The sequence below is a fragment of the Oxyura jamaicensis genome, chromosome 3, assembly GCF_011077185.1.
Source record: "Oxyura jamaicensis isolate SHBP4307 breed ruddy duck chromosome 3, BPBGC_Ojam_1.0, whole genome shotgun sequence".
NCBI lineage: Eukaryota > Metazoa > Chordata > Aves > Anseriformes > Anatidae > Oxyura > Oxyura jamaicensis.
In genome coordinates, this window is record NC_048895.1 from 115,352,138 (window position 1) to 115,379,593 (window position 27,456).

Below are 27,456 nucleotides of genomic sequence, written 5' to 3' on the forward strand. Positions count from 1 at the left end.
TCTTTCAGAGAATCCAACACAAGCTAAAAATCATAGCTAATTAATTTGTTTATTCATCATGTGCAGGGCTGGCATCAAAGGGCCAAAAACATGGAAGCAGAGCTCTGCAAACTGTGCAGAGACTCGGAGTCTCAGCCTTTCCAGGCAGCCCCGCAGCACAAATTCCTTCTCTACCACCACAGCCCACGTTGAGCTGTAGGAGAAAAAGCACGAGCTGGAAAAATAAAAAAGCTTCAGGCAAGTGTTTACACCCAAATCACCCACGCCCCCAATGGAAAGTGAAGGCAGTACTAATAAAGAAGATTCACCACTGTAATTAAAGAATTTTAGAGTCTTCAAGGTTTTAATTTGAACAGACAAGTCTACTATGTTCTCAACATATCTACAGCAAAGTTTACAGCCACTTTGTATCTGGTTTTCTCCCCTCAAATGGCTAAGCCATTTCAGCCATTATAATTTTTCCTCTATTTTCACTTTTTTTTTGTTTTGTTTTGCAATGTATTCAATACCACAGCAGCTAGGATTCTGTACACATACAGCATACATCTAACAATAGCACAAAAACTCCCAGCCCTGTTACTCATTTCATTTTAAAATGAGGATCAATGCAGCAGCCAAGTCCAATGAACAATCCCAGATGTTTGGGCCGAAGTGCACTCATCACGTAGAGTTGTACGCGTTAACAGCTACAGAGCACACATCACGCAGGGCTATCCGGTGACACCTTCCCTCGTAGAGGAACCCCTACAAGGCTTTCCAAGGCTTGAGCGAAGCAGACGCCAGACGCCGATATGCTGCACAGTGCAACTGGAGTTGTATCATATGCAACGCGGACAACAGCGCACTGAACCAGGTGGCCACATTCAAGAGTTAGATCGATGCAATCAGAATATTGAAGGTGCATATTCCCTTTGTGTTCGTGAAAGCTGTGCAAGTTTCTTCTTTTTCCCTTTTTCTTTTGGGTAAACGGCAGTGTCCCCACGTTGACTGACCCCAGAGCTTGGAGAAGGGGCCCCTCGATGTCCAGCTTATTACGTGGGTGCAAAAGATCAGACACGGGCATCTCAGCAGCAGTGTCAGGCTGCTGAGCCAGAGCTGGGCGCTGCCACAACGCTCAGAGCTCAGGAAGACACGGGTGACTGCAAGCAGCGTGTCACCGACTCCACGGGGCGAGTGCAGCGGGCTAACAAGAAGCAAGCTGATCAAATAAGTGAATAGATACGGTAGATGTACGGGTAAGCAAAGAAGGGGCGCTGCTCCACTGCGTGCTACCAGTAGTCACTAGACTCGAACCTGGAAAATGCTGGGAATGAAAAGGCAAACAGACCTTAAGTAGCCTGCCACAGGTCTGAGAACTGTCTTGTCCCAGGAGAGATCTTGTCTCAACTCCACCTCACGCAACACCCTGCAGGACTGTAACATGGCACCGAGGTGGCTGTTTGCGGGTTAACTCAGCCCTCCAGCTCCTGCGGCTTGCTGTGAACACACGGCGACGCGTGGCAGAGGAATCAGGGGGTGGGACAAACTGCTGTCACTACTCAGGATGACACTAGGGAATTCTCGTTAAGATCCACACCGCCGTGAAGCCGAGGTGCACGCACTGCACTGGGGTGTGGACCGAGTCCTGAAACGCAAGTCAAGGATGAAAGCTCAGCGAGAATTTTCTGCCCTTTGGTAGCTGTCACAGCTGGTTACCCATTTTCCTCAGATGCCTGCAGTTTCCACGAGACTAGAGGAGGCAGGCCATCAGATCAAAAAAAAAGAAACCAACCCCCTTTGCTTCTCTGTTATTTAGCTCAATATATAATTATTATGTTAAAAAACTGCATAACCATTAAGCGTGTTTTATGTATAGCCTATTATGGGGAAAATAGTCCCTTCTGATCCCTTCTCATCTGACTAGTGATCACGTATTTCAGATGTACAGGAACAGCAAACTGCGAATTGGATAGGAGCGCAACGTCCAGGCAGGTGCAGAGCACGCAGCCGTAATTTTAAAGGGTAACGTTCAGGGCTTTCATTTGCAATACACCCAGAAGGCAGCTCCAAAATCCGGAGCTTGGAGGCGGCAGGAAGGTGTTGCCAACTTGCATCTCTACTGTTACGTAGTAAAGATCACCGGCTACCCGGAGAAGTGTTCCCTATGCCAGCCTTGATTTAGTTGTTCTCGACTTGTAAGAAGGAATTGGTAGAAACTGGTATAACAGCTGGTTTTTTGTTTGTTTTTCTGAAGTGAGATGGCTTCAGGACTAGGTTTAGGCTAGTCAGAAAAATAAATAAGGAAATAGAAGAGTGGAACAAAAGGCATTAAGGGAGTGCCTGAAATTGCCATCACAAATAGTTTTCTTGGATATAGAACACCTTTAAAAAATATTTTTAGTGGCTATGCAATTTTTGCAGAAGACTACTCTCCAGATTCTTTCAAGACAACTACAGATCCTGTTGTCCTATCTGTCTTTATGTTAAGTGGTTTTTAGGTAAAGGCAGCCTCATTCCAAAACCCCAAAGAAATTACTTGGAAGTTCAACACTTTTCAAAGAGATCAAGATTGACCTAACACAGCTCCACTTCTTTCAGCCCGATCAGGCTGACAGCAATCAATTTTTAATATCAATTCCAGCCACACGCACTGTTTTAATTCAAGTCGTGTGCAGCTACCAATGGAATTAAGCTGAACAAACGCTGAGATGAGTTAAAATGCCAGACCACTCTTACCTGCCTTTTTGAAGGAGGAAAAAGCAAAAACCCTCAAGCTTTATAACAAAGCAGACTGCAGTCACAGAAACAAGTAGCTACAAAATACAAAGCTACCTGGTAAAGTTCTCTCTAGCATCTTTAGGCAGTTTTAGCATCTACGAGTGATTTACACCATGAGCATTTCTGTAGTGTGACAGCCTTCCAGTCTGCAGCAACCTGGGATGTTAGATCATGTTAACTCCCAACTCCTGCTTCTGAAGTTTCACAACGTGTCTAAGAGTGAGGTAAAAAAAAAAAAAAAAAAGCACTGAATGGAGTGAAAATATTTTGTCGAGCTGTAGATCAAGTGCTGCTCATGCACCCTGGCAATGCCATGAGCCTGTTCAAATGTACAGAAACAGCCCGTGCAGTAAGAAGCTTCAAGAGGGCAGTAGTTCAAAAAGGACAGCTCCAAATCACTGTTCTGCTGAGCAAGGGAACACCTCCACCAACCACTTAACCTCTGTGTTTTCCAGGTAAAATAATAATAATAATAATAAAAGTTTTTTATTTCTTAGGAGATATTTATCCACGAGGGACAATTCCACCTGAAGGTCATGGCTTAAACATTAGCAGCAGAATCCCTACCTCGGTCCCGTATTGCACTGCATTTCTTACTCTGGTTTGGTATTGAACCTACGGCTCCCAAGCCACAAAAAAAACCCACCAGTGATAGATGTGAAGGCTACAGAAAGCGTCATATAGACTGGTTGAGCTTGTAGTTTATACCATTAGCTAGGAAACTAAAGAACTAAGCTGCCTTACCTACTCTTGGGGAGAAAAGGTGCCTTCAGACAGAATGCCCTTCCTTATCTATACAGAACTTTGTCATTTAATCCTGCAAAGAGTGCTTAGAGAGTTCAGGGAAATAAAGTCCAAAGGAAGTCTGAAACGTCCCATCTCTTGGCCCATCTTGGTCATCCATCCAGTTGGGTGGAGGTAAGAGTTCCAGCTTATACTGACACTGTACACAATTTAGAGACAGAAAAGCTGCCAAGAGAGAGGACACTGTGCCCACTTGGGTGTATCTTCTGTAAACAAAACAAATCCCTCCCAGAAAGCAGGGAGGTACATAGTGTGAAGTGAAGGTTTCAGCAGCGGGAGGGCAGGGTGAGCTGTACCAGAGGACTTTGCAATACATGCACTTTCCACGTTTAGTCTTTAACGTAAAGGGAACTGGAAAAGAAAGACCTGAGGCAAAGCCCTGGCAGCTCACAGGTTCTCCTGCATCCTATCATCCGTTTCCAGCTCTGCCAGCTGCCTCCTCAACGCATTAACCTTTGCCTGAAGTTCCCTGTTGTATTTTATGATGTTGAGCATTTCTTCCTGGGCTTCATCGAGGAATTTGGAAGGCCTGTTCCACCGAAGGAAGACACCTGAAAGCCCAGAGACAGAAAAAGTCAGGAGGGATTTTTGTTACAGCAGGGAACTGCTATTCATATTCCACTGGTCTCAAGTAATGTGCATAAAATGTATACATTTTTTTCTTAAAAACAGAAATCTTCCCTCAACAGCACTTAGTAATACTGAACCTCCCCTGAGTTCACCATTCTATTAAGCAAGGTTAAAAAATAAAAGCTTTTTTTTGGCCTTACTTTTTTTCCCTCATATACTGACCAAGACCAATCCGTATTTAGTCTCTAGCTTGCCATGGCTGCCTGCTGACTACGTTGCAGTTAACTTTTTAGCAGACATGGAATGGGGAAAAGTTTCTGCAGCAGAAGATCTACTGCAAAAATTATTCACCTGCTGGCCAGGAGAAAGGGAAGTCTTGTTTATATAGAACAAAAACCTGAGGCTTGCAGATGTAGATATGGCTACATCGCTGCAGAAATGCTGTGCTAAAAAGTTAAGTGGTACTAGGAAGGCTTGGTATGATCCCAGGCAAAGAACAGCACGTTGCCAAACTTGAGGAGAAAGCATTATGCTTCTGGGCATGCTACACGCCAGAAATATTTTGGAACAGATTTCAAAGGGAGTGAGATCAGCACCAGCTGAGACAGACTAAGCATGGAGCAGAGACAACAGGAGTGGACACAAGCTTCACCAGTAGCCACAAGACACACAGTGCCTGGAACGGAAGAAGGAAGGCTGGCTTACCTTCCCAGAGCTGCAGGCTCTGCGGGGCAACAGAGGGCCAGATGACAAGGCTGTTGGCCTCAAAAAGAGGGTTCTTGAATTTGCCCAGCTCCTCAGACCGGTTCACCCAGGACCACAGGGACATGGTCTTCTGTGGCAGCTTCAGCTTAGACCTGGCAAATCCGAAGGACCAAATTAGCTTTTGATTTTCTACTATTAAGACTCATTTTGTTTTGTCAGAAATGAGCAGGTTAGACTGCTATGGGCTTTCCTGTGTGCTACCGGCCCAGACAAACCAAGGGTGAACATTCCTGCTAATTCTTTCTAATTCTTTCTGTACCACTCCTCTACAAAGCATGTGGTTGGTGGAAACCTAAACCTGTTTACCCAGCAGTGTCTTTCAAAGAAGAGATGAGGAAATAACATTCACAACTTGGGTGGGAGTTAGTTGCCTTCTGTCCAGATGAAGAACCATTCACCTCCCCAGAAAGGTCAGCCTGCCAGCTTTTAGAAAGGGATTTAATCCTTCTGTTAAGTTAGTATTAGTGCTAGAATTGTGCAACGGGGACGTCCCATTGGGTCCCTCTGGTGGCAGGAAGCATCAGAGCACAGCAAAGTCCCGTTTTCCTAGGCCAAACCCACCTCCTGGAGTTAAACAAGGGTTTTCATTCCCTAGATGCTGGCAAACCTCATTCTGACTGAGCTGCACCCGGGTGTGAGATTCCCGTGAATACTTCAGGCAGAACAAGCTTAACATTAGCCTTCAAACATTTTCTGCTCACAGCTGGACATCCAAATGTGACAGGCAGGTAATTACATGTAACATTCAATACTCGTTCAGATTTCCTTGCACTAGTTTTAAATCTGATACAGCTTTGCAGCCTGACCAGTTGAGCAGAAAACAGGAGAGCCTCCTCTAAAAGCAAAGGTTACTTTAAGGGCAGAAAGGTTTCTAGAAAGTTTGAAACTGTCTTTTTGTATTATCAGCTCTATTTTTTTTCCTTCTAAAGTGGTCTTCAGTTTAGCAGGAGACCAACAGACATAATCTTACTGGAGTCAGAAGACCAGAGAACAGAAGTTGCTAAGATTAAAACAGGAATTCAAACCCCTGGCAGCTGCCAGCTGTCCTGGGAGGCTCCTGTCCTTCTGGACTCCAAAATTCCTCCACTGGTACAGCACAGCATCCAAAAGGGACGAGAGTTCAGAAGCTAGGTCTGCTCAAGTGCCTTAAAGGCCACAAGCAAGCTCAGCAAGAGGTCTGACACCACCTGGCAAGGCAGACTCCAAAAGAACTTATCTCAGCTGCTTCCTTTAAAAATAATCACAAGTGCGCCCATCTGAGTGTTCACAGCATGTGCTCACAACCTCAACACACAAAATTCACATTTCTCTAAGGCACAGGTTGTATCTGAAGGGATTTGGGGTCCTTTTGTTGAAGTTTTACTACTGTGCAGCCAAAAAAAAAAAAAACCAACCCAGCTAAAATGCTCACAGCTAAACGAGCCTAACTTTTGCCAAAGCGTGGGACAGATCCTCGTGAGAGAATCTCTTCCGTGTTTCTCCACCTCCAGCAGTTAAAGGATGTTAAGTTAAAAAGTTAAAGCAAATCCTTCCTTTCCTGAGGGTGCTGTGACCAGCTGGCTATAAAGTCACATCCCTGCCTGGCAGCTAAGAGCCAAACTTTGCAGCTTTGGCCCGTGCCTGCCTTGACCTCCTCCTCCAGGCTGATGCTGATTTATTCCTCCTAAGAAAGTGTTTCTATGTAAAGGATTATATAAGGAAAGGTGGAGAATCTTCAGCGCTACCCAGGGAAACAGAAAAGACAATCAAAGGTCATAGTTTGAACTTGGAGAAGGCAAATTCTCCCCAACCAGGCCACAGATTCCTTTATTCGCAATGTCCCGATGGTCAAAGGGAAAAATCCCCTACCACTGCCACAGATCACAGAACTGCAAGAACCTCACCTGTATTAAGGAAGACCACACAATCACCTTTTTCAAACACCAATAAACTTTTTTTTTTTTTTTTGCCAGATACGGCCTGATATTCGCAAGGTTCAAAGGAAGCATCCTCACCAACCTTTCATTTTCGTTGTTTCCCAGGAAAGTCCCAAACTGCGAAGCGTAAGCATGTTCAAAGAGCATAATAAGGAATTGTTCGTTGAATTCAAAAGAGCAAGGGAACTGACGCAGGATTTGCCACACACAGTCCAAAAAGAGGAGAAACACCGGGGCTTCCCACTTCTGCTTCGTGTTTGAGTAGGCTGATTGGGCACAGCGCAGCTGAAAAGGATGGCCAGCCTAGAAATCAGAGAGCACCACACAAAGTAACGGGATGTGAATGCGTATAGCAAGGATTTCAGAGCCAGTTCTGTCCATGCAACTACTCTACTACTGTTATTTTCTACAACTGTAGCTTCATCAAACATCCAGTGATAAATTGCTAGTGAGCATGGACAAAAAAAGCATGGAAAAAAAGGCATTTCTGCCTTTTTTTGGCTCTGTAGCCAGCACTTGTATTTTATTAGAGAACTTTACCAAGAGCAAACTAGTGTAGGGGCACCAAAGGATCAGTCTGAGGGTATTAGCTGCAAGAGCACAGAGCAGAATTAAAATTGTGTGTTTCTAGTATTCTAAAGAGACGTTCTCCTTGGGCACACAAGAAAGGCAGTTCCCTCAAACTGGAGAATTACAATGAGAGATACAAGCCCTGTGAATGCCAGAAGTACAAATGACTCAGTAATAATGGTGCTCCTTCGGACAAGGGCTGCTCACACGAAGCTGGGCTGCAACAAGGCCCAACTTGTTTGCTGCCTCTCAGGCCATTTCTCAACGCATGTGTGAACAGAACAGATTGCCATTTCATCCCCGAGTACTCACCTGCAGCCACTCCCTCACAACGAGAGCCTCAAAGCCACGTATGGTCCTGCACCTTGGATCCAAGATAATCTGTGCCAGAGAAGTCACCTGGAGTGTCGAATCCGTTCCTTCAGTCCCATGAACCAGCACGGACGCACCTTCCCTGTGAGAAAGGTGGGAAGGAATAACAGTATGAACGAGCAGAACATATCCCATGGACACATGCAGCCCATGGAGGCCAGCATCACAACAGTCCGATGAGATTCTTGCTCACACCCAGGCTTAACTACATTTACACCTTAACTGGGGTTTACTGTAAGAAAAGCCAGTAAGCCAGTGCAGGAGAAAGAAGAGGCAGAGCTTGGTCTCCAGAAAGGAAAATGAATTGTGCTGAGCAAGGAAGCTTGTCTAAGAGCCAAGCACAAAGGCTTCTCAACTCACACGCCAGCACGAGTGAAGTGGCAGAACAACGTGAGGAGCAGCCTGAGATGGGACAATCTGGGGCAGGAAGGTTTTTCTACATTGTTGGGGACCCACATGCTGTCACTCCCCACACCCTAGTTGTCACTAAGACAACTGTTTTTCTCTCCTCTTCTTCCATCCTAGGCTGTTTTTGGATATGCTATCCAAATTTAAGAACTCCTGAATTAAGGACAGGATGGTAGTGAATTGTATTTATAACCTTTACTTCTCGCAAACCTTGACCCAGTGCCTCACTTCTGCCACCATCCTTACACCTAGCAAGGACATTAACAGCATGCTGTATTTATTTCTGTGCAGAGACCCAAGCTATTCAAAGCATGGGTAAAACAGATCAATCTACCATGCTGCAGACAGTACCTGCTTTTTAAAATGAAAAATAAAAAAGAACGGACCTTAAACACTGCAACATCTTTGTCCACAGTCCTATGTCTAAAATAAACCCAGAGCCTCTACAAGTATAGATAACCTTTAGATGCTCTCTCCTCCCCCCCCCCAGGCAGTGGCAGAGGCAAAGCTTCACTGCTGAGCTGATGTGGGGTGTGCCAGGAACACTTTTCACCTTTCTGGCCTTCAGAATTTAAGATAGGACAGAGATCTGCCCCAGCCACTCCTGCCCTGGGGGCAACATAACCAAACTGCTCTCCTCAACTCAGCCCTAATCGCCAGGCCAGGCATCAGGTCCAAGCTGGCGTGTCCTAACTCCAGGCAAACAGAAAAAGCAAAGAGGAGGTTAAAGATGACAGAACTCTCCCAGCAAGCCAGATGAGTTTCGTCACCGATCTTTCTCATTGTACACCAGGGGAAAGAGTTACAGATAAAGCTATTGATCAAGAGCAATCATTTCCTGGCACAGTCTGTAACTAAAGAGATGCTGTCAGTGCTTTTAAAAAGCACGGCAGCTCATATTTTAATGCAGTGATGCTGTTTTACCAATGAGACTGCATTGTTTGTGTATTTGTGTAACTGATTTCCTGACTGTTACGGAAAGCTAAAGGTTCCCTGAGCTTTGAGAAGGGCCTTCCCCTTTCAGAGCCACAAGACCACCGCATTTAGACCCCTGCATCTGGTTTTTACAACCCTTGGCACCTGACCATTGGCTTTCGCTCTCCAACCTGAGATATGAAGAGATTTTGAGGATAAGCTAGTGAAATCAGCAGGATTTATTAACAAAGCATTAGGTTAAAAGAAGTCACAAACACTTATAAGGGATGAGCAAGATTGCTCAGATAGGACTATGGGGATAAGAATTTTGAGAGCAAAAAGCATTGGACCAATTCCTGGGGAAAACAAAGAAATGCCATCGGTTTAGTCTCTGGAAGTGGAGTACTGAAAACTTTCAGCTAAAAAAAAAACCCTCAACTTTTTATGAAGACTGCTCTCACTTTACTAGGCTAACACACAGTATTTCAGATGGGCACATTCTCACCTAAACCTTCAGTAAAACAAACCGAATTAGAGGGCCTGAATCAGATATAGGAACGGATTTCACCTAGATGATCTAGTATCTATTTGCAGTCTGTGTTTCCTCCCTCAGGCTTGTACTCAAGAGTGCAAATCTGATGGAACATTCCTTAACCATGATGACGAAATAGTATCTTGGTGCAAGCAAGCTAGTTCACGGTGCCAATTACTACTGGTCTAAATGCCACCTAAAGAAAACAGAGTATTTAACAATTAAGTTTCTCATTCATTGCTTACAGCTTCAGTTTTTTTGAAGGAAGCTTTACCTGTCAATGCACTGAGCAGCTAGACAAGCTGCTGTTAGTATCTCCTTGACGTGAGTCAGCCAGTTGGAAGCTTCCAGCTTACTGAGCCAGCGGTCCATGTTGTGTGACTGGTCATTGCAAGCTTCCACAAGTTTGATGAGGCTTTCCTGCAGGATATTAAACCTTTGGGAAGAGCAAAATATTGTTGAAAACATCAGCAGTACCACAGCAACCAGGGCAACCCACAAAAACATACTGATCTCAAAATTCAGCACTAAGACTTGCGCGCATTTACATCAGGAAGTACGACCCCACAGATGTTGCAGCTCGTTATTCTGCAAGCTGGCTTCTGCTGGGAATCCCAAACCGCGGCCAACTGCCAGCAGAACACCGCTCTTCGGACACAGGCAGCCTCTTCACTTTCAAAATGAATTGCTCTGTGAGGTGTTACAACAGTGCAGCCTTTTCCTTCTCTTACCAGAGCTCTGTGTGTTCAGCCATATGAACATTTCACATGTAAGGTGTGTTTCAGGAGCTGTACTCCCATCTCCAAATACAAGTGTTACTGCAGTCTAGCATGGACACTACCAAATGCCTGCCAGGCTCCAAGTGCTGCTTTGTTCTTTCTACTACACAAGAAGTGTGAAGCTGTAGAGCTGCAACCCCACTGTAACACAGAAAACTTTAAACTAGACTCAGTTTCACTATGCAGAGCCATGCTAAGATTAAGTTTGGCTCAATTCTGAAGAATGTAAGAAAGACGTAGCGGGAGGAAGGACAAATTTTCACTTTTACAGTTGTTGGAATATGTCCTCAAGCCCTGCAAAGCTGGCACTCTGCATACAGCTGCTTCTCTGGCCCTGTTTCACACTACACCTTCCAGGGGCACCACTTCAACACCACTGATTCCAGTGTGTGCTCAGGTCTAATAAAGGATGCAGCTAGTAGACTAGATCTCAAAGAGCTTACCAAACCTAAAAACATGAGATACATACAGAGGAATGAATACACCTGATGCCTACATCCACCTGCAAAGTCATCAATATCAAGCTCAACTCCACTTAATTTTTTAAAACTAACAGTTGAAAGCAGAGGACAGGAAATTCCTTCTATTAGCTCTTCAAGGAAAACAGAGGAGGAACACAGGAAGGCTGGATTGCAGTGAGAGATGGTCAGAAAAATAGGGACACCGCCAGATATCTGAAACCTGCAGCAGCAGGTTGTTCAGAACAAGGAACTAAGCAGTTTTCCAAAGGTTCATGTCTTTATCACTCACGCACCCTCATTTTGACAGAAAGTGACCCTGTTTGACACTAACCAGGATGCCTGGTCACATTCTACAGAAGCCAATTACTTTATGGAACTAGCCCTGCCAATGCAATCCCGTGAAGCCTAGCAGAGGAGGGCCTGTGTGGTTTCACCCACCTCTCAATACACTTGTGAATCCTCCTCCACTGGGGGTAGTACACTTCTTGTTCAAAGCCCCCTCCTTTGGCCCTGGCCTGCTGCGCTACGTTCAGGGACCTTGTATCGATGATGTAGCCACGCTTTCCAGGCCGCAGCGTGGCGTTAATCAGCTTCTCATCTTCTTTACACCGCCTGCCGTTTGTACCCGTCAGAGGCTGGCTACTTCGCATCATGACCTGCGAGGACAAACCACCATGAATTAGGAGACAAAGGCTTAAGACTTGGAGCTCTAATGATCCATGGCTTTCAGTCTAGAACAAACTCTGCTTTGAGTTCAATCCACATCTAGATGGTCAAACACACTGATCTGCGCAGCTTGATGCACAGAAACACCGTCCCACATTCCTCTGGTTCTTCAGATTGCTGCCGTTCCCTCTTGCTCTGAATCCTCCAGTTCTTTCCTTTGGTTCTTAAGTGCAATTACTCACAGAGACTGAATTTATTTAAAAACCCAACTAGAAATCCTTAAATAGTGCAGTTATTTGGCTGGCAACTTTCAAAGTTACAGAGTTGTTCTTTAATTACTCCTGTAGAACCATCTTTGCAAGCCACTGAACTGCCTTCCTGCTGATGCCTCCTTTATAAACCAACATTTCTACGATTCTCATTCTCCAGGTCTCTTTCAAATCATTTTTTTTACAGTATCTGAGTCACTTATATACTAACCATGTCTGTTAGGCAGTTTTACTCAGCGGCTAGTTCACCCTAGTTCAACAGGTTTATCCGTTGAGATTTCTTAGGTAAACACCTTTCAAATCAGAAAGCTATTGCATCCCAACAGCTCCAATAACTAAAAGGTGAGGGCAGCCAGTCAGCAACCCCGGCTATACTTAAGAACTCAAAGCCAGGAGAGCTACATGACAGACAGCATTACTGTCACGAGTTCAAGCGCTGAGCCAAACGCTGCTATACTCCTCGCACTTGATACATGCACAATTCAGAGGGATAATTGAACACGTCTTCCTTCAAGAGCTTTCACTCAAGCAGAAAAAGAGCAGAAAACGCTACTTAGGAAGTTGGTGGAGAGCTGATTTTAAAAGCAAGGCAAAAAAAATGTGAAGGTAGCACACTGCTGGGTCGGATTAGATGTCCTCTAACTGTGGCCTTAGAAATCTTGGCAACAGGAGGTGAGAACACTTAAGAGCATTTGACTCAGAAGCGTGCATCGAGGTTGCAAGCTGCCAGCGGAACACCCCAACATCCTTAGAACAAGTTACATCAGCAAGAGATGCAGAGAATTACCCAACGATTTCATAAAGTGCATTTCTTAATTACAGCGCATTGCTGCCTCAATTAGATTTTGGCTCACTGAAAGGCGGTGAAGTCTGCAACAGCAAGAACTCGCTGCTCCTGAAACGTGTTAAGCTGAGAGGCTCGGGGAACAGATTGTTCCGATCACTCGATCGACAGCTACCCGGCAGAAGCAGCGCTGGCTCCGGGCACGCTCACTGTCATCGTGACTCCGTTGCAGAGGAGCCAGCCCACCACCCAGAGACATGACAATGTGGTTTCTGCCATCCCTGCAGCGTGAAGCCTCTTGGCAGACGAGGCAAGGAAGGGTGCCAACGGTGGCTTTACAAGCTCCCAGCAGTAAGAGCAAGATGAGACAAGCTCATGCCACGTACGCGCCCAAACAAGCAGGCTAATAGCTATTTCTAGGATGGAGATTACTCATTCCATCACCCAGAACCAGTTTCAATGCATACACATACAAATAAGTTGGAAAATAATGAGTGAATGTCTCATGAACTGCATTAAGTCTAGAGCACAAGCTGTTCTGTTCATTAAGAGAGGCTGACGAGATTGGAGCAGGCTCACGTGCTTCCTTCAGGTACAATCATCAGCCATCCCAACTTACCATCCCGTTCTTCTTATGGTAGTAGCTGAGGACTGGGAAACGACCACCATAGCGGAACAGTGCGACCTTCCGGAGCGCTTCGTCATCGATGGATTTGGGGACGATAACAACAGGAGGGTAGGAGGGACAGACAGAGAATTCCTTGTTGACACAGCTTAGACGCCACTCATCTGTCTGAAAGGGAAGAAGTTATAGCCGTTAGGTCAGAAGACAGAATATTACTGCTAGAGTGAAATGTAATAGCAAAGGGGAACTTCCATATTCAGAACAAAGCACGCACACACGGTGATCTGTTCCATCTGCGCCACAGATAAAAGCTCACTTGTCACTGAGCTTAATCACTTCTGCTCACCCAGGACTCTGAACCCCCTGTGACAGCATAACTACACTGATCAGTCGGATCAAAGGCACAATACGCACATGTATCATAGATATCAAAAGGTATGCTCCTGCCTAGCCCTTTAGTATCCATGTGGAGGTCCTGCAGACCGATCCCCTCACCCCGAACCTCCTGATGCTGTCTCCAACCACATCTTGTTGCAGCAGCTCCCAGAAGCTCGTTAACCAGCACGCAGTCATCATCTGCTGCCTGCAAAACTTTGTAAGATGACTCTTTGAAGATGACCCTGGTTCTTCAGGTGTGGGATTTGGTCCACAACAGCTCCCCATTTAGCTCCCTCCCACGGTCAGAAACGAACTTAGTGCGTTAGCAGACAACTCAGCCCCGGATGACAAAGCTGCTTTGAGGGTAGAAGTCGCAATTTAACATTTTTCCAGCTCGGTTCTTTCCTGTGGGCTCTGCTTAACGTAAACCACGACAGTTCTTCCTCCAGAAGCACTTCCTGGAACCACAGCAGCATCTGAGCACCAAGGGCTCACGGTGAGCTCCCATTACATAATTTTTCAGCTTCCAGCAGCCAAACGTTTGTGAAAGAACCCGCTGAACTTCGGCACCCTGCAGCCGGCGGCTGGCATTTCTGACAGGCAGCTGGCAGCGAGCTCAGGCTACCAGGGTCAGACGCAAGCCTTGGCTCCACCTCAGGCAAAACCAAAGGTCAACTGACGGACGAGAAGCCCTCACTTACTGAATCCGGCAGAGCAGCGCCTAAAGCTTGGCAGGAACAGAGCTCGGGGTTCTTGGTAGCAGGGTGGTGGCTTTGCTGGGCTTCATCTTCGGTCGTTGTGTCCTTATTCTCTAACTCCTTATGGCCAACCAAAACTGCTGGCAGAAACCCTGGTGGGGAAAGTGACCCAGAAGCCTCTACAGCACATTTGGATTTTAGCAACAGCGTTAGCCTCTTAAAAACAGCAGCAGAATGACAGTCAAATTTGCCTCCAGGCAAAAAAATAAAATGAAATAAAGTCTTCTGAAGAGGAAGAGGCAGCTGCTATTAAGGTCTCTTTCTTATATTTAGTTACCAAACAGGACACAAGTATAAGAAAGAAAATAAGACCCCAAGTAATTCCTCAGATGAGGCATTTTTGGTATGGACCGGTAAAAACTTGTACAACTGCAGCAGGCAGAAACCTCACAGATGCTGTAAAAACCTGTGCTCATTTGTGTTCAGAGAACGCTCCAGCTAGACAAAAAGGCAGGGGAATAAGGCAGGTATCAGAGGAAGAGAAGAGCATGACAGGTTATCCAGTAACAGAACACAAGTTGTACCAAAAATTGATTCCGAAAGGTTGGATTCACATGCATGAACCGCACAACTCTGATCAGAAAGGTCTCTTCTCTTTCCTTTTTTTCCAAAGGCATACTTCCCCCTGCCTGTACCTGGGTATCCAAAGCAATCTGCTTGCCTTGCTTGTCCAGTGGAAAAGCAGGATTGAACTAGAAATGCTTCTTGGAATTAAGTATCTCCACCAGACAAACACGATCTGATTCATGACAACTTCACAATCAACAGATGCAATGCAAGGGATGTGGGGCCTAGGATACAGCAAAATTGTCTCCTTCGGTGGCAGCCTAAGAAAAAGATGCTGGAAAGAGCACCCATGGGTGTTACCATCACCAAGAATGGTGCTCAGCACCGCGTTTAGCAGCCTCCCCAGACAGTCTTGCAGCAGCCCTGTTGTAAGCTTATTTCATTATTCATTAACCTCAAAACAGCTCCCGTGAACATCTACATTTTACAAGGTTCTCCCAGATACAGAGTTAAATTGCCTCTGGCAATCATGTCACAGGCAGAGATGAAACTGTCTGGATCTCAGAAGGGAGGTTGGCCGGTCACAGTTCACTCTTTTTTGTGCCAACAACAATATTTTTAGTGCTTTTTGGGGTGCCTGTGTCAAATTACAGTAGATTTCATATGATGGTGTGCAATTTGTCCACAGTTTAAGAAGTATGAGTGATACAGGAAAGAACTGAAACACCTTACTGTTACCTAAGACGTAGGGAGGGCAGAATCAAAACCTTTTAGTATCCTTTTTGAAAGACTGGCCATCGCCGATACCACCAGTACGAGAGGAACAGAAGAGTATCAACCTGATTTATCTCCCACTTCGATAACTTAACTCAGCTCACAACCTCCTCTCCTCACCATTTATAACACGAGACAGATGATACTGTTGTGTCAGCCAGTTATAATTTACCGTTACGGGGGAAGGAGGAGAAGGGCAGCAATTAGCACCCTTTGTCTTCCGTAACAGATCTACTGGTGCAGAGATCCAGTGAACCTCTGCAGAGCCAGCTTCAGACTGTTAAAGTGTACTCCAACATGAACTAGGCGACAGTAAAACCCAACAGTGCAACCATCTCCGTGGATTTTGCTTGGGATCTCTGCAATTTGGAAAAAAAATCTGCCATTACCAATTGGCAGAGTGAGGGATTAGCAATTCAGCTACGTGCAGGAGTAGAGGCAGATGCAGGAAGCAGCGCGGATGGCAGGGAAACAGAGAAGAGGTCGACCTCATCTTCAGACATCAAAAAAGTATGCTGCGTGAAACTCGGAGGAAGTACAAAGTCAACATTTACTTCTCCTGGCAAGAGATCTAGAGACCTGAACTTTAAGGATTCGGGAAAAAAAAGAAGAGTGTCAGTTAATGCTGAAGTGGCAAAGGACTGCAGGTAAGCACAAAGGGGAGGAGAAGACCCCAAAGGAGGAACAAAAAGGTAGTCAGAAGTGTTTTCTTAAACATAGTGCAGGATTAACTCTCTGATGCTTCTACTTTGCCTGTCCTGGAACTTGTTTAGAGACAGCAATTTTCAAATGTTACTGTACTGGAAAGCTAGAACTGGAGTTATTCTTCCTCCCAAGAGCTTGCAGTTAATAGAAAAAGTAATTTTCAACAAAACTGTGTAAAACAACTCAAACTCTAATAACAAGCGTTAGAAGACAGCTCAAGAAGCCTTCACAGACCTAGAAGAATCCTGCAAAGCAGCGACGGGTCAGTACCAAGGAATGGACAGAATGCACCAAGCCCTGTAACAGAGGGTGCATGGACAAGAAGCAAAAAAGACGCAGGCAAAGACTGATGCTTGTCTGATCGCCTGTATTTCACTATCTGCTGCACTGCAAGCTGAGACCCAAACCAGAAAAATCAGCTGTTTGTAAGAACTCCAGGACAGAAGATAAACCAGTTGAACTGTCCAGAACCCTTAGCTTTCCTACACTGACAACAAAATAAATCTAAAAAAAAAAAGAAATAGACAAAGAAACCGAGCTCCGTGGCACTGAAATATCTTCATGTTGATTATCCCGTGAGCGTATAAGCTTCCCAGGGCCATTCCCTTATCTTGAAGAGGAATGTAGAGTTACAGCTCACAGTACCCTGCAACTGGAGAAGCTGGCAGAAGGGAAACTTCTCCATCCTGACCTGAAACTTCTCCCTGACTCCTCAGAAGAAAATGAAGTATTTTCATTGCTTTTTCTCTAATTCCATTCAGCTACTCACTGGTTATGCAGGAGCACAGCGAGGAATGCCATTTTCTTTAAAAGAACTTTCCCCTGACGTACCTGTAGCCAGTCCAGGTCTCACGCACCCAGTGCCTCCAGAAAAAACAACAGTTGGATAAGCAAACGTCGTCTATCCTGTGCATTCTTTGCTCCTTTCACATTTGTCTGTATTATCGTTAAAGTCTCATCTCACAGTAAGTTGGAAGCACAACACAGCCAGATGGATGATTTAAGGGAGAGGAAAGTAACCTTTTGAATTTCACTCATTTGACTTCAGAAAATCAGCCATTTACTTGTTCTGGCCTGTCCCAGAATAAAGTTTAATTATAGAACAAGAAATATTTGGTCAACAACATTTTTTAATCTGTTGTTCAGGGAAAGTAAGTCACTTGAATGTGGCTTTTGTCACCATTTATTTTAAAAAAAGTTACATCTGAAATTCTAGGTTAAAAGCCAAGAATTAATCAACAGCTGTTAGATACGTATGTTTTAAAGGGATGAATCATTAGGTTTTTAATTATGAGACAAATCCTGGGAAGAAATATATTTGTATTTCTTACCAGGAATCTGTGTTCAGAAAGGCAAGGGATTCACAAATAAGTTATCGGTGCCCTTTTAAAGCCTCTAAAAGAAAAAAGTGTATCAATGGATTTTGTCAGCAGTTCCATCTGTGTGATGGTAAATCCCAAAGACATCTGTGATCTGACTCCTGAAAACCAGAAAGGTTTTCAGCTACCTGCAGAAAGACTTGACCAGAACCATCTCCTACAAGCTTCCACTGAGCTCTGAGGGATCTCCTGCTGCTCTCAATCCTGCTCTTGCAAGATTTCCCCTCTCACCAAAGGGCACGCTTCCATTTCTTGCCTTTTGATTCTCCCTGAAATGCCTCTGTGAGCCTGGAAAACATCTGATGCTTTGCCTCCAAACAGGAGAGCACCCTGATCTTAGGTTTGACTCACCCAACTGAATTAAAACAAAAGCTGTGGGGTTAGTTATTAGAAAAGGTCAGTTTTTATTACTTTTGACAGCAGGTGAAGATGGACATGCATCTAATTATGAGACAAAAATAGAAAGACCCCTAAACTCCTTTCATTTTCTGATTTCATCATATGAATCTGGCCGAGCTAATCAGATTATTCAGTTATTAGTCATAAACAGGAAGTGACAAATCCTGCAGACAAGCTGGGTTGCATATTAAAAAAAAAAAAATCGATGTTCTTTGATGCTGTACTAATGGATGTGGTCTCAGGAACATAAGCGATGCAGCAAGCTCGCATATTTAATGCGAAGGACTTGAAACACAGAGATGCAAACCCAAGGCACTATCAAACCAGGCAGAATCCTGCAAGGGAGCCAGCTCCTGCTACATCAAATTCAGCATCGTAAAATGAAGTTTGAGGTACAATATGCAATTCTACAAGGACAATTCCTACCTCATGAGTACCAAAATAGGATCAACGTGTGTTTACAGCACCTGGAAATGCCCTGTTTTCTGAACCCTTCCAACATTTCACCGGCATGAACTAGCGCTAGGAGTATTTTGAAGTGGGCACGCATACTGTCATCTTCCTAGAGAGCTATGAACTCATTAGTAATTTTTATGTGTAAGTTTTTGTTTGCTTTTAAAGACAGCCTTGTTTCAGTTCAGGGGTTGACAAAGATTCATCCCGCTCCAGATGAAAACTGAACTCGAACAAACCCAGAGCAAAGGTCCTGTACTCATTCTTACAATGAGGAAGCCATCCCCAGGGGACAAACATTTCCTGCATTCGTACTTCCATTTCCACCAGGTGAAATACAAGTGCCAAACAGGAATTTTAGCACGAGGAGAAATGCCTGACATTTACAGAGAGCACCAAGAACACCACTCGTTTTCCACCCAGGCATTATCAGCTATTATAACCCACAGAGGATTTCCACTCCAGGCACTGGGTGAAACACTTCAGTGTCTGTGCAAACCTTTGGGTTCAGCTTACCACCGAACTGAGGAGCTCAAACTCTTGCTCAGGCAGGTAAGAACGCCAGCCATCCTCAACGACTTCAAACATGGGCCGGTAGAAGAACGGGTACATGAGGGTGACAGAATCCAACGTGGAAAGTGCCTGCGGGGATGAGAGAAATAAACAGGTAGTTAAAATTCCTTCAAACTGCAGTTTTGCTCCTAAAACACACAGCAAATGGTGTTTTCCTCAGTGGTGACACAAGTCATATGAAAGCATGCAGCTATTAAGTTTGAAGTACTAAGTTACCTGCAGGGTAGTTTAATGGTCATATAGCCAAATATAGCACAGAAAAAAGGAAACACCAGAAAATTTAACCGTAACTGGGGATTTGTCTGCATAGCATCACTTGTGCAGGTTCCGTTATGTAACAGGTATAATTAATGGGATACCTCCTACATCTACGACTGAGCTTTAAACTCCAAGAGTCAGTTGCTAACACTGTTTGAGACACTGAAACTTACTCGGTCTGATTTGTTTTCACCTCCTCATGTTCCATCATAACTCTGCTGAGCATCATTTTCCCAAATGCTATTGGGAAAAATTTACTTAAGTGTTTTAGTGGTTTTTTTTTAAATGCCTACAAAGAATAAATTTGTTTTAACAACTGAAAGGAGATATTCCACAGCTCTCATTTGCCTTCCACAACAGCAGTGAGGACTTCCGTGACTGAAAAGAGCCAAGGCTGAGGTCTGATGAAGGTCTGGGAACCTAAGTGTGATAATCATCATGAATTCTTACCTCGATAGAGCTGGCGATGTTCAGACACTCCTCCATGCCAGGTATGTCCAGCTGAATGATTCGCAGATCTTTGCATTTTATAACGATGGTACCCAGCGAGCCCACAAACCTGCAGCAAGACAGGAAGAAAGAGCCTCTTAGGAACAAGATCTTCTAAGGTCTGGTGAGGTATGAGAGCTCTTCCCACAACATATGCCTGCAAGATAAAATTCCATTAGTAGTAATTCTTCTGCAGTGTATATGTAGATATATCGGTTTTGGAAAGATGACAACAGAGAAATATTTGTTATTTTTCAAGCTGCGCTCTGCTTTTCTATTCCACCCTTGTGATGGGGCAGCGAGTGGATGTATTACAAGACAGAGAAGGTTTTCACCCTGGCTTTGCTTTAAAATATGCGAGAGTAGAGGAATGTTTAGTGTTTTTTTTTCTTTTTTTTTTTTTTTTCCCCCCTCTGATAAGGCTGGGAACTTCAGCTGGAAATCAACCCAGAAAAACTAGGCTACAAAGCAAACAGCACACTGACGCCCTCTCCAGTCCTCCTTGCAGATCTGAAAGAAGGATTACATCTGAGCAGATACAGAACGTTTTCCTTACGTTAAGTAGCCAGCAGCACTCACGGAAGCGATGCAGGTTTTTGTTTGCAGGGCGGTGAACTGAGGAAAAGCAGCTAAGTCTCCTTGCACACCACGGCAGTGCTCATAGCACCCAAGGTGATGCAAGAAACAGGAGGAAGCAAAAACTGAAGGACCAAGTTTCAGTCCCTTGGGGGACTAAGCAGGGGACAGACCACAGAAACAAGGGCAGAGCTGCACCAGCTCTAAGAGCAGACCTGTTGCTACACTTTGAGTCGCTTCACCTGAGCTACAAATGTGCCTCGAATTTATTTTAAAGTTATTACAGGTGATCTGTGCAAACAAAGGTTAACACGCAGAGCCCATTCAAATTTCAGTAACACTGAAAGGAAGGAACTGAGGCATTTTGACCAAAAAGCTCTGCACCTACAGCACAACCAGTCTGTGCATCACATACGCTCGCGGCAGCACTACTTCACAGATCCCCCAGCCAGGGTGCACGCATCACTGGGGCTACCCCCCTTTTCCCCAATTTCTTCCAGCAAAAGCTCCACCTAATATCACTAGAAACCGCTTCTCTTCTCAACACACCCTACAGCTCAAATTTAAGTCATGAAAAAACTACAAAACATTGGAAACAGCTCAATGAGCACCTGGTAACTGGGGAAAACACCACCTTGTACAAGTTACACTCGTATCATGGACCTGGGAGAAGAGATTTTATGAACCTGCCGTAGTAACACAGTTGTTAGGCACTCATACCCTGAAGCAGTGCCAAACTGGAGCTTTCTACAGTATTTGTTGGTTTAAAGAGCCTTGTTATTCCATCCTCTCCAGCACTAAGAGGAATATAGTCTCCTTTCCTTTTACGTGGAGGAGTTTCGTTGCAATTACGCTCACAAAGCTGCTCTCAGGAGGGAGCTGCCCACTCTAGGGACCTTTTAGAAACTGGGGCTGGCAGTAAGGGCTAACTGAAGGATGTGCAGGCACAGCGAGCTCCGTTATAAATTATGCTCTGAGCTAGCAATGCACCACTCCTTGGCATCAAAGCTTAAAATACTCCTTTCTCCCTTCATATTGACTTACATTATAAACTAAAAGAAAAAATAAGCTTCTCTGTAGTATTTTTTTAAGCTGGTTTAGTACAAGCAGCAATGAGGATGTGGCCAAAGCACCCCAGTGACTGGGCAGTACCAGATAGGAGCACATCTCCTTAAGTTTCACCCTGCTCCTCTCCACACTCAGGCCACGAAGCAACAATTACCCAACCCTGAGAGAAATCAGAAGCACAGGAACAAACCTCATCAGTGACCAACACTTCACCCATTCTGAGGAAGCCTGATATCTGTAACTGCTGCTGCTTGATCTTCCCTGCCTTGTTGTCAGAGAGGAAATTAATCTTCTGGATCGCTTTAAAAGATGAGGAGAGCAGAGGAGTTGAGTTTTTAATTAAAAAAATAAATATATATTATGACCAAACTGAAAGAATGACCATGCAGCAGACCAGATGTGAGGGGCCTGGCACTCAACAGCTTGAGAGAAGCACGATGGGGCAGCAGAAAACATAAAACTGACAGAAACTCTGTTCAGATTTGTCTCTGAAGCTCCTGTAACAAGAGAGGATGGGCAAGAGTAACGTGCTATTGGTGTGCTGTAGCCACAGCTCAGCTTCGCCACACCACTCCAGCAAGAAGCACGATGCGAAGGGCGTTATTGATTTCTGCAAGCTGCTGGAGGAGTATGGGGATGACGCTGCCAGGCAGCTGGAGAGTGATGTGGGGCTGAGATGGGCCAGATCCTGTGTCTGCCACCAGCTTTGCTCAGCAGATCCCTTCGGCAGGACCTCACCTTCCACCTCTAGTGAGCCGTTTTTTAGAATCAAAGAATCATTAGGGTTGGAAGAGATCTTCAGGATCACCTGGGTCCAACCTTCTCCCTACCACCCATGTCACCCACAAACCATGTCCCTAAGCACCACGTCCAACCTTTCCTTGGACACCCCCAGGGACGGGGACTCCACCACCTCCCCGGGCAACCCGTCCCAACGCTCGACCGCTCTTTCTGACCAGAAATATCTCCTCGTTTCCCACCTAAACCTCTAGTAACGACAGAAACCCGCCCCTCACCTCTTCTCCACGCAGTCGATGTTGGCGTGCAGCAGCCACAGCTCCTCGCCGCGCTCCCTGAGCCGTGACGAGAAGATGAGGTGGTGCCCGGTGAGGCACAGGGTGCCGCGCACCGCCGGGCACCGGGGGCCGTGCAGCACCGCGTTGTCTGCCCGAGGCGTCTTGATCAGCTCCGCGAACTCCATCGCGACCGGGAAGAGGGGGACCGGGAAGGGGGGGGAACCGAGAGGGGGCTCAGCGGCCCCGACCCGCGGCCGGCCCCGAGCCCCCGAGCCCCGAGCCCGCCGACATGGCCGGGCCCTGGAGGAACGGCGGCGGAAGCGTGTGGGGGACGCAAAATGGCGGACGCTGCCCGGGCGGGGAAGGGAGGGGAGGGTTCGGCGCGCAACGGTGGTTGCTGAGGAAGGTTCCGCAGGACGAACTGTCCGCCCGGGGTGTGTGTGGGGTTGGGGTTGTCCCGGCCCTGTTGGGGGACTTTGGTTCTGTTAAATCCTTGCCAGCTGTTCTGTTACCGTCTGTTATCCTGTGATAAAAGGCTGCCCCCCCCCCCCCTCCCCCCCCCCGCAGGAAGCGGGGCTCCTGCTTGCCTGGCTCTGCCCCTGCACTATAAGGGAAAAGAAAATAGGGGGGAAAATAATAGAGGAAAAGAAAACAGGGGAGATGCAAACACACTTTGTGCAAAGCCCTGACGCTGCTCCTCACCTGGGTGAAACCCCACGACAGCCACCACTGCTGCTCCTGGCTTTCTCCTCAGCACCCCCTTGACAGCTTCGGGCCATGCCCACTTTCCCTTCCAAACCCAAGTCCCATCCTGTGTGGTGACATGAGGTTTTCTGGTGCCTGTGCCCCTTGGGCATCACCCCGTGCTTCATCCCAAAACTTTCCTGGTGTCTGAGGACTCACCCGTGGGCTGTAGGTGCTCCTTCATATCGTGACGTGTGTCCCATGGCACTGCAAACATGGTGGTGAGGGTACAGAGAGGCATTTGTACACTTTTCCCTGGGTTACTGCTGTGAATTAATCGCTGTTAGCAAAGTTTGAGACAGCAAACACAGCCAAAGGTTGTCCACACACAACGGCAGCCAGACTAAACCTGAGGAACCAACAACAGGTCTTGGTGTGGGGTTCACTAACAGTGGGGTTTCACCACAATGAGGAAATTAGCAAGATTCAAAACCGATTTTGAGGTGGATAGCACTGAAATCTAACATTTACCCTGAGTGCTTGTGAGACTGAGAAGGGTTCCCAAGCCAAAGGGCTTGGAGGCGTGGGGTGCCGGCGCTGGCACAGAACCCCGGGTCTCGGTCACCTCGAGAAACTCTGTTTCCTCAATCTGCTTCATCTCTGGAAAAGAACAAAGCGTGAAAATCATGCCAGATGTGTCCAGGGCTCTCTTTGGAGGAGGCAAATAGCCACTCCGTACCATCCTGCTTGTGATTACCTCGGTGGTACAAGTTTGAGTGTTCAGTCCCTGCACAATGATAGTTCCCAGCCTGGAACTATCAGTGCAGATGCAAGCAGGCAGCTTTGGATGACAGCCCGTTCTAGGCAATTGCACAGGAGAAAGATTGTGCAGGTATTTAGGTACAGTGACCTGAAATTTTATACTCACCTCTGGCGGCAAGTTCACTCTCTGTTTGTCCAGGTTCTTCCTTGCATGTCTTATTAGTGCTGGCAGTTTAGGTGATTTCTTTATCTGAGAATGATTTGGAAAGCTGCTTAATGGGCTTAATGGCATTTTGTTTTTATAAACACATTCAAAAGTTCATAATAAGGAAGCTTAATGCTCTTTTGGCAGTGCTGGCAGTGACCCACATCATCAGCGGCTCCAAAAGAGAAGAGGGGGCTCTCCTAGCTCTGGAGCTCCCAGGGTACAGGACTCATGTGTGTAACTTAAAAATGTGTTTGCACTGCTTTTGGTTTGGTTCTGGGATGGCCTGCAAGCAGCACTGCCCTAATTCTCTCGGGATTTTAGTGGATGGACTGGGAAGTCTTGTGCAAGCCTATGGTTGTACAAGAAATCCTTGGCTTAACTTGACTAAAGAAACCTGGAAAAGAGACCAGAGGGCATCTGCTTAGAGTAATCAGCACACATTTTGCCTCCTTTCATTTCCAGTTCCAAGACCAGACCACAAGGAACGGTGAGGGTGATAGCCCTGGACGTTTGCTCTCCTCACTTCCCATCCAGCCTCCAACCATCCTGTAGGACTGGAGCCTCAGAGGAAAAACAGCTTGGCATTTTCAGAGGGCTGGTGCTTTGGTGATGCCTTCAGCTTCAGCAGGGGGGCTCCACACAGCTTCTCCTGCCTTGCGGCCAGCTGATGGGTATGAGCATGTGGCTGATGTACCCCTGTGGTCTCCAGCAAAGTCTTGTGGTTTATTTATATTTATAATTGGTTGGAAAGAGAAGTGGTGAGGTACTAACAGGCCAACTCCTCATCTTACCCCTGCCATCAGAGTGGTTCCAAAGAGTGTTTATTGGTATGGTGATAGGCAGTATAGAAATAGAAGTAGAAATATGAATAGAAATACAAATAGAAATACAAATAAAAATAGAAATACACACACACATATATATATTTATATAGTCCTGTGGTCTCCAGTAGAGGCATGGCAGTGGCAGGGCTCAGCTGTTGGATCACCTCTCTCTCAGCTTAGAGAAAAAAAAAAAAGCATTAAGTACATTCCTCAAACTGTGGAAATGTTACAGGGACAAAAATGAGTGAGAGGTGCTTTGGAAATGTGTCTCCTAACAGGAGTAGCACTCACATGGGTTTCACTGCCTGCCTCTTTCTTTTTGCCTTTAGGGAAAATGACCTGCTGGGTGAAAAAGCTGAAAGGCTCAGTCAAAAAGCTTGGGCTCAAATCTCTTTTTCTCCACAGAAAGCTCTGAGCCCCCCCATTCCCTGAGGCTCATTGTCCCTCCTGTGGAACAAAGCCAGGAACGTTTGGGGCAGGCTCCTTCTCCTCCAGTATTTCAACACCTCCTGGCACAGCGCAGCCCTGGTGTCACGGTCATTAGGTGTCACTACCAACTCCTAACAAACAGAGGATGTACAGGACGTGATGAGGAGTACGAGGCATCTCTTGTGCAATTTCTGTTGGACCTGCATACTGAACGGGTGATCCTGTGCTCCGTTCCCAAACCCCCAGCTCTGTTCAGGGCAAGGAGAAACAACGGGCTGAGCTGCACACACCAGCACTTTTAACAAAACCACATGTATGGTGAGGGGTACAGACTTCTCTGCACAAGGGGGAGCAGATGTAGAGGTATTTGTGAGGTTGTGCTTGGTTCGTAGTACACATGCAGAGAATGGGTTCATTGGGGTTTTCCAGCTTCTGGAGGCTGGTAGCTGCAAGCCTCCTGAGAAACAGCATCCCCACCACGCAGGAGTAGCCTGCACATCCAGAAGGCATCCAGGCAGGAGGAGATGCAGCTGAATCAGTGCCAAATGCCCAGCAATCCTCCTGGCAGGCCCCTAATGCCTGGCCATCTGCTCCGTGTCCGTCCCTTGCCATGCCAAGAGTTTGTCTGGCCTCGGCAGGAGAAGGGCTCTTCCCACATCCTCCTTTCTGGCTGGGGAGCACCATCAGGAGCTGTTGGGTCTCTGGCCACTCTTTCTGGATGGAAAGTAATTCCTGGTTGGAGGTTACTCCCCTAGGAGGAATGTAGTTGCACCTCTGATAGTGCCACGTCTCCCAGATGGCAGGCAATTTGCCTGATGTTGGACTTTTCAGCGAGTGAGGTTTTCTCCCCTACATGTGCTCCTATCAGCAGGGTTTCGCCTGTGAAATCCAAAACATAATTGGCTGTGGAATGCCAGAGGATCCCCCTCCATCTGCTGCAGTCCCATGCCCATTTGCCCCTTGGAGAAGCACGAGTAATCTTTTAGGGCTGCGCAGTTTGCTTGTTTTCATTCCTGAAATAGGTTCTGATTTTATTATCCAGACACCCAACCATTCACCCTCTGATGTTTGCCTAGGATTTTTGTGGCTGAAAACCACCTGAGGTTGCAGTGCCCATTTGTGGTGCCTGGGCAAAAAAATAGTGGGCAAAACCACTTTTGCCAGTGGGTCTGGGCAAAAAAGAGGGCAAAATCCTCCTATAAAGAAACAAAGAAATAATTCTATTTATACAACATCCTATCAGTAGGAGGGCTGACCGAAGCTGACTTAGGTGTTGTTTCCCACTTAACACCCATCACCTTCCCAAGACAGCTCTCCCCAAACCCCAACGATGTAAATCTGAGGATTTGGTACCCAGAGAGCGAGGAAAATGAGACCACAGGAGGACAGGGGCTGCCAGGATGTGATGGAGCAGCCATATGAACACAAAGACTGCAAACAGTTCCTCACCTCTAAATTGCCATAATAAATTGTTGTTAGCAGAAAATAGGTTTAGTTGTTATTTGTTGGTGGTAGTATGTTTTTTTTTTTTTCCTTTTTCAGGGATTTCTAGTGAAACTTTCCCATTTTGTCATAAGGAAAGGAAGATCAGGATCACCAGACACTACATAAAGTCCATAAATCAGAAATTTATCTTTTTTTTTTACAAAGCTTTTTGTTTTTTCCATCTCAAGTTTTTTTGTTGTTGTTGTTTTTTAACCTTTCATTTCTCAGTTTGGGAAATGTCTGGGCAATGAAAAGGGAACTTCTGGTTTTCTCCTCAGCTCAGGGAAATCATTCCCAGTAGGGGAACTGGCCAAAGATAAACCCGCAGGTCTCTGTGCTCTCGGAGTATCTTCAGGACTGGCCATCCAAAACGTGCAGATTGCTCGGTGCCAAAGTTATCTGCAATTATTCTGACTGAGCGAGAACAATTGCTCTGGTACGAACTGTCCCCAGAGCTTTCCCCAGCACTACTACCCATGTGGGAAGCTTTTCTGATATCTGCTTCTGTTTTTTTTTTTTTTTTTTTTTTTTTTTTTTT

The 27,456-nt window shown here is 45.9% G+C and overlaps 1 protein-coding gene and 2 long non-coding RNA genes across 3 annotated transcripts in view; 2 read left to right on the forward strand and 1 right to left on the reverse strand.

The window, feature by feature from the left end:
• Positions 1–316: 316 nt before the first annotated feature.
• Positions 317–22,862, reverse strand: MTMR9 (myotubularin related protein 9). The gene is made up of 10 exons (XM_035320239.1): positions 22,527–22,862; positions 19,828–19,936; positions 19,063–19,188; positions 13,188–13,361; positions 11,288–11,505; positions 9,884–10,045; positions 7,695–7,836; positions 6,895–7,115; positions 4,837–4,988; positions 317–4,112 (listed from the first exon to the last, which is right to left on the reverse strand). The coding sequence occupies exons 1-10, from the start codon at positions 22,709–22,711 to the stop codon at positions 3,949–3,951; spliced, it is 1,653 nt and encodes a 550-aa protein (XP_035176130.1). The 5' UTR covers positions 22,712–22,862; the 3' UTR covers positions 317–3,948.
• On the forward strand, positions 608–21,098 carry LOC118163536. The gene is made up of 3 exons (XR_004749099.1): positions 608–664; positions 4,586–4,592; positions 21,087–21,098. It is a non-coding gene; the product is annotated as an uncharacterized LOC118163536 (long non-coding RNA).
• A 1,833-nt stretch (positions 22,863–24,695) lies between the features above and the next one.
• The window catches only part of LOC118165139, a 9,487-nt gene continuing 6,726 nt past the window's right edge, over positions 24,696–27,456 (forward strand). The window contains exons 1-2 of the long non-coding RNA XR_004749896.1: positions 24,696–25,012; positions 25,786–25,790. This is a non-coding gene — a long non-coding RNA (uncharacterized LOC118165139). The remainder of the gene's footprint in view (positions 25,013–25,785; positions 25,791–27,456) is intronic.

Bases quoted from the DNA above. Each gene is read 5' to 3' on its own strand.
- MTMR9 (XM_035320239.1), bottom strand. From the start codon at position 22,711: ATGGAGTTCGCGGAGCTGATCAAGACGCCTCGGGCAGACAACGCGGTG. The intron at 4,989-6,894 runs GTTGGTGAGGAT...CGGATTTGCCAG, and splicing joins GGAAACAACGAAAATGAAAG to GTCTAAGCTGAAGCTGCCAC. The intron at 4,113-4,836 runs GTAAGCCAGCCT...CTGGGCTTTCAG, and splicing joins GAGCCTGCAGCTCTGGGAAG to GTGTCTTCCTTCGGTGGAAC.